Below are 6,549 nucleotides of genomic sequence, written 5' to 3' on the forward strand. Positions count from 1 at the left end.
ATGTCTGTGTAGACAGTTCATTGCAATGTGTAGACAGAAAGGCTGGAAAATGCCAGCTCTGCACCTTATGTCCCTAAAAATTAGACAAGGGTGAATTTATTTGACCCAGCTTCTGAAAAGTGCATTGCTGCCCGACAAGTTAAAGTCATCTTTCCATTTCTGCCACCCCGATTCTGTGTCCCGTCCGCGAGCTCCCGCGTCCAAGTTCATCTGAATGAACACAATACTTTGTGTGCGAGAAAAGTAGTTGATGCGGACTGGAAAACGAATGAGTCGAACGATTGGTAGCCACCGGATGCGACATATAAAACCAAAGACAGACTTGATACAACGCAGGGAAGCACCATCGCACCAAAACAACGCCTGGTGGACACTACCATTATGTTAAATACAGCAGTGTGTCTGGGTAGGCATTCAAAGAGCATGGCAGTCACAGCTCCCTTTAATTGAAACAGTTTCTGATCTGGCCCCAGAGACGGTGTGACGTTCGGTTGAAACTTACGGACATGAAGCAGACCGATGAATTGGACCAATCAACGTGGTCCCTTGATTTGACAGATTCCCAGCAAAGACATTGCTTGGACGCCGACGTCAATTAGTTTTTGAATTCAGTTGATTATTGTTATTAGTTTCCGGGATGTTTAAGCTTCCTGATGCTACGCTGAGGTACGTAAGCTGTAGCAGACGAGCTGAATATGCCTTGGTGAACAGCCTGGATGTTGGTGATTTCGAACCTTGTTTAAGCGTCATATCTCAGTGTTTCAAGTTTCTTTTGTTTAAGTCACAAGCCAGCCAATCCAGCAGTTGCGATGCGTTTATGTTCGAAAACTGAAAACAAAAGGGCCGAAAACACTCTCTCGTGAGCTTTGATGTCCCTCCCTGCAGGCCCTTTAACATTTGTCCTCTCGACCACTGCGATGAACTTGATGGCCAGTTTTAGTGTTCCAAACCAGCTCTCACACACAAACTGCAAGTACAATAAACAGGGATGTGTGTTTATGTTCCCTGTTTGGCGTCCAGGGCCAGATAAACCAGCAAAACAAAGACCGGCTCTGAGCTTCCAATTGCAGTGAACAGTCCAGGTGGACTTTGCCCGGCGGGTCCCGTCCCATTCTGTCTGTGCCTATCAGGATGGACACATATAACCCCCCCCCCCATCCTCGTCCTCCACCTTGCCCAGTGCCATCTTTGGGGGTGGATATAAATATCTGTAGATGGACAGATGTGTGTGTGTGTGTGTGTGTGTGTGTGTGTGTGTGTGTGTGCTGCTGTAAAAACCTTGAGCAACCATCAAGTCAGGTTGTTGATTTCATGCAAATCACATTAGGAACATGAAATAAACCTGTAAATCCATAGGGAGAATTCTACTTTTGAGCTGTGAATTTACACGAACAGGTGATATATTTATATTATTATTGCCACCAGAGGGCAGTAAACCCTCAATGATCATTTTTTTAGTTTAGGATTTAGTTTTTTTCTGCAAAATATTGAAGATTTACAGCCTCTAGTCATTTTCCCATAAGAAAACAACAAAACTATAAGATATGTAATAATTTATTGAGTTCAAAGGTCATCTAAACCAATACATTTGAGAGATTCAGCAGATTTTTCTCCCTTAAATTTGGCCAGAAAAGATTTTTTTTTTCCTGATATTCAAAGAAAATCAAGTTCTAGTACTCAAACCATCACGCAGAGATTAGAGTGGTGGCAACAAACAGAGGGCCAAGCTTGTTGCTCCTGCTGCCGTCTTAACAAACCGTCCAGCTTCACCCTAATCAGCTGTAAAAAGTCAACCGGCTCAGCAGTTTTCGGGCGGTGCAGAGGCAGGAGTCAGGCATCGGCTGGCAGAGAGGAATCCTAATTGGTAAGGAGCTAGTGTGGCCTCATTAATCTTTTAATCCTCATTTCCTCGCCGCCCCCGTGGCCCTGACCTGCTGGCTGTGAACTTGTCTGGCCCCTGCAGCAAAGTCAAATGCTTCTTGGCCACGACGACTAACTGACTCCGTAAGAAACCTGAAAGAACATCAGCAACCTCAAAGCATCTTGGGATGTCATTAATACATTTTAATAATAATAATGATAATAGTTTCTTCATCATATTATGCTGAATCTATGCTCTCAGGAGATGTTACACATCCTCTGGTGGCCATGTTGGAGGTCTTCAGCTCCATAAACATCTGTTAACAAAGGATTATGGGAGTACTTGCATATATAAGGTAAGTAAGGTACCACAGTATGATATGATAGTGTGATACTGTTAATGTTAGTGGTGGAATAAAGTGCATTAATGCAAGTACTGTACTTAAAGGTCCAGTGTATAACCTTTAGTGGGGGGGTCCATTGGCAGAAATAATATGCATAAGTAGGTTTTCATTAGTTTATAATCACCTGAAAATATGGTTTTGTTACTTTAAAACAAGTCTTTTATATCTACAGCAGCTGCCTTCCATGGAGTCCACCATGTTTCTACAGTAGCCCAGAAGGGACAAACCAGCTCTAGATAGATATTTCTCCGTTGTACTTGGAAGAGGAGGGTGAAGTGAGGGAGTTGTGATCTGAAACAAATTTTGAGGTACTTTTTATTTTATGCAACAGATGTAATTACTTTGCACAAAGTAGACAAAACAAACCTAGTCGAAGTAGTCTAGTAGAAATCTGAAGAAATCAATACCTTAAAAGGATCTTTATTAGTTTTCTTACAAAACAACCAATAAACAAGCTTTTATAAGAAATAACATAGATTATACAGTGATTAAGATATATACAACAAGAAATATGCGTCAATATAAAACAACCAAATAAATAAATACTCATACGGAGGTTTTGGGTTTGTAGCGTAGAACCTGAACATGATGGCATTTACAGTAAAAGTCTCCCCACTGTAGCTCCTGTCCTGATGATGAAGTTTACGTTTCATGTATGACGTCTAGGGTCAAAAAAGAAACTGAACATTTAAGAAGAACATTAGTCCGAAGCAACAGACGTTTTTCTATCTCCGTATTATGCACATTTTGAAGTAAGAAAAGAGGGAAATGGCAAAATTCCATTTTACAAAATGAATCTATAATCGCTGCACACAGATCTGATGTAACCTTCCTCACATCAATATCAATCAACATCAAACAGAAATGTCACATCTCCCTCGTGTACTTGTTGCGCCCTTTCCTTGAGAATTGGCGCCACATAATGCTAATCGCATAACATTCGCATTCAATCGCATTTTGTTTTGCAGATACACTCGAAATTAGATTTTAATTTGTGATACACTTGGATGGAAACACGGCAAATGATTTAATACAGTTAAGCTTCTAGGACTCATTATAAGACACTGAAGTGTTTAAATAATGCAGAATGCATATGAAGCATCTCATTAGCCTAGCTCAGCACAAAGACTGGAAGCAGGGGGAAACTGTTAGCCTCGATCTGTTAGTCTGGTATTGGAGTTTGGAAGCATTTCTGGATAACAAACCACTTCAGTTTCATACAGTGCGTTTGCATGCACTCAAGAAACCAGGTTACTCAGAGAGATCAGGTTACATGGATAACCACCAGATTCAGTTGTAAAAACATACATTTCCCCCCACCTTCCAGTTTTGTTTTTTTTCTGCTAAGATTGGCTCTTTACTGAATGCACAGAGATGCTTTGGGTTTTCTTGTGATGATGGTCTGTGCTGATGGCTCTGGATCACCTGAAGGTTTTATTGCTGCTGACTGAACGCCAACAGTTTGGTGTTTGTAGATTGTAAGTGGGTCTCAGCCTCGCAAAATAGGGAGCTGAAAAACAAGAATATAAGGTCAGAAAATACTAAAAAGGAACAAGAGAGAATTTCAAAAGCAAACAGTCGGATAGATTCATTGGGTTCCTGTTTGCTTGCACTCTCAAGGTTCCCACTGTGATACTGATGTAAAATTCATGACTTTACCTAAAACTTTTTGTCCTTCCATATATCTGGATAAGTTTCTTACTTCCTCTATGAATTTGTGAGATTTGTATGTTTCTAGACTCAACTGCTCCAGCTGAAAGCAGAAACCAAAAGGACTGAATCCGGTGCCAAAGGAAGTTAAACAGTGAGGTATGTGTTTTGCTAGTGGCCCTTAAGTTGGTCCACCATGGTTAACACTACACCTGCTTAGCATCAGCGTGTAAGAATTGTCATTGTGAGTATGTTTCTACGCTAACAGTAGAATTTAGCTCAAAGCACCGCTGTTAGAAGGCTTTATGCTGTTAAAGATGAATGATAGTCAGAGTTCTCACACTCACAGCGAAAGAAAAATCAGCTTTACAGTCTCTGAATGAGATCTGAATCAGAATATACAGTGTTTTCAGACTGTCAGTCCACATTTTTATCTTTTTGCACAGCTTTGTTCACTGCGCCTCAATACATCATCATCTGTATCTGGTCAGTTCATGAGATTGGATGCATTTTCACATGTTTCCAGTTTTCTTTATATGCAAGTCTTCTGACACACATGTGCGCCTCGGACCAGCTTGGTAAAAATGCATTCTTTTTTTCTGTGCTTAAACTACAGTAAAAACCTGACTAGAAGTCCTAAACGCTTAACACTTTAACTCCTCCAGTCCTTCTTACCCTTCTGGAGCAAAGAGAACCTGAGTGTCCGCTCCGGCAGGCGCAGACGTTTGGTCGGACACATCGACTGCCATAAAGACACTTCTGTTCACAGTGAGCTGAGAAACAGCAGAAACAGACAAAGTCAGAAGATACAGAAGAACCAGGTAGTGCATGATCAGCCAAGTTTTTCATGGACATGGTGTATTTGGACTGGAGTGATTTTAAGAGCAGATGAAATGCGTTCTCTACATCATTATCTGAGTGTGTGTGTATTTGTTCAGGATACTCACGGATCTGACACAGCATGCCTTGCCACCCCGGGGCGCAGTGGCAGGTGTTGGCTCCTACACACTCGCCTCCGTTCAGACACTTATGCAGACAGCTGGCTGAGAGGAAAAACACCGTTAACATTTTGTGTGATGGGAAAATGGCCACGCTGTGTCTTAAACTTGATACTTGATACTTTCACCAGAAGACTTTCACAGACGGGCTCATAGATTTTTTAAGTCATTTTCTTTGTGCGTCATTCTAAACGCCTGTGACCAAAGAACGGGAAGTCAAAGCACCACAACAATGGAAGAAAGGGAGACAAAAAAGGACAGTGAGACCAAATGTTGCGAAACACGGTGAAGACCAGCGTCAAACCAGGTGTGGAGGCTTTACAGACGCCTCATGATGGATGACCGGCCATCCAGATGAGTGAACTGATGAAGGGAGGAGGGCGGGGCTACCAACACACTTCAAGCTCCAGATTTGAGCTTCTACAGCTCACCATTATCTGGGGATAATCCCCTTTTCGCTGACGTTTGGATGTCTTTTAGGCAATCGTTCCTTCAGCAGGGTCTCAAGTGAGAAGTGTGAAGGTCAGCTCAATAAAACACTGCGGACATTAGAGCTTATGGTTTCCATATGTGAGGCGCCTTTGTGGAAGCATCTGTCAGCAGAGACTGGAGACATTTGACAGTGTCACCGTTCTTGCTTCTGCTTCAGTTTGGCGAGTTTTATAAGGATGAAAAGTCCTGATGCACTTTTATTATAGTCTGACAAAGTAAAGTCAAACCTCCTCTCCTGACTCTAGGTCAGTTTTTGTATTAATCCATTTGGGATAGTGGTCTACCTTTCTGTCAGTGTATTTTTTAATGCTGCCAATCAGTAGCAATTCATTGTTTTAGCTATTTATCAAGCAAAAACGCTTCTCTACTTTTAGCTTATAAAATGTGTGTTTTTCTCTGTTTTATATAACTGTAATTTGAATACCTTTGGATTTTGTGCTGTTGGTTGGACAATGATGGGCATTTTCCACTATTTTTTTAATATTATATGGACAAAACAATGAAACTGTTTGGTAATCTCACTGTAGGAGCCATTTATATGTACTTTCTGATTTAACCTGTAGGGGAAGTATTGCTTTTCTTGGTTGGACCTGATTCAGATGAGCCAGGTGACTTTAATTAGATCAGTCTATTGTAATAGGTGGTGGGCAGCACACAGTTGTTTCTGTAAGCCATCAACTGCAGGCCAGCTAATGTGAATGTAAGTTTATCTTCTTTCACCCAAAAGGAAACGTTATCTTTGATTTAATCCATCTTTGTCTCTGATTACCCTCAAGCTCTTTTTTTAACCTCCACTTATGAGTTTTATGTTCTTGCTGGCTGGATCGTTTCTGGACAGATTGACTTACTGCTCAACAAATAAGAGTTTAGATTTTGTTGTCGATTTGGGACGTCAGGCCTACTTGGAGAGAAGGTGAAGAAAGGCAGAACATCCACTGATGCATTGTGGGTACCAACACATTGGCCTGGAGGAAGATGATGAAGGTGTTGTAAATGTAGGGAATCTGTAAATGTAAGGATCTGATTCTTGTGTCAAGGCACTTACCTTTATCACATATCTTTCCTCGCCAACCTGACGGACAATCACAAACATCTGGACCGACACACCTGCCGCCGTTCATACACATGGGCTCACACACACCTGG

General features: G+C 41.5%; 2 protein-coding genes across 2 annotated transcripts in view; one reads left to right on the plus strand and one right to left on the minus strand.

Moving 5' to 3' along the window:
• Nucleotides 1-2,668: 2,668 nt before the first annotated feature.
• Nucleotides 2,669-6,549, minus strand: part of si:ch211-246m6.5 (von Willebrand factor D and EGF domain-containing protein) — a 30,818-nt gene continuing 26,937 nt past the window's right edge. The window contains exons 30-33 of the mRNA XM_035677504.1: nucleotides 6,450-6,545; nucleotides 4,862-4,957; nucleotides 4,590-4,687; nucleotides 2,669-3,774 (exon numbers count right to left, since the gene is read on the minus strand). Coding sequence (XP_035533397.1) covers nucleotides 3,754-3,774; nucleotides 4,590-4,687; nucleotides 4,862-4,957; nucleotides 6,450-6,545 — 311 coding nt within the window. The 3' untranslated portion in view covers nucleotides 2,669-3,753. The remainder of the gene's footprint in view (nucleotides 3,775-4,589; nucleotides 4,688-4,861; nucleotides 4,958-6,449; nucleotides 6,546-6,549) is intronic.
• kynu (kynureninase) overlaps nucleotides 3,769-6,549 on the plus strand; it is a 43,611-nt gene continuing 40,830 nt past the window's right edge. Inside the window, exon 1 of the mRNA XM_035677501.1 lies at nucleotides 3,769-4,073. The gene's annotated coding sequence lies outside the window, so the exon portion shown is untranslated. The remainder of the gene's footprint in view (nucleotides 4,074-6,549) is intronic.

Source organism: Morone saxatilis, unplaced genomic scaffold, assembly GCF_004916995.1.
Source record: "Morone saxatilis isolate NCDOM2014 unplaced genomic scaffold, NCSU_SB_2.0 Contig6, whole genome shotgun sequence".
Lineage (NCBI taxonomy): Eukaryota > Metazoa > Chordata > Actinopteri > Moronidae > Morone > Morone saxatilis.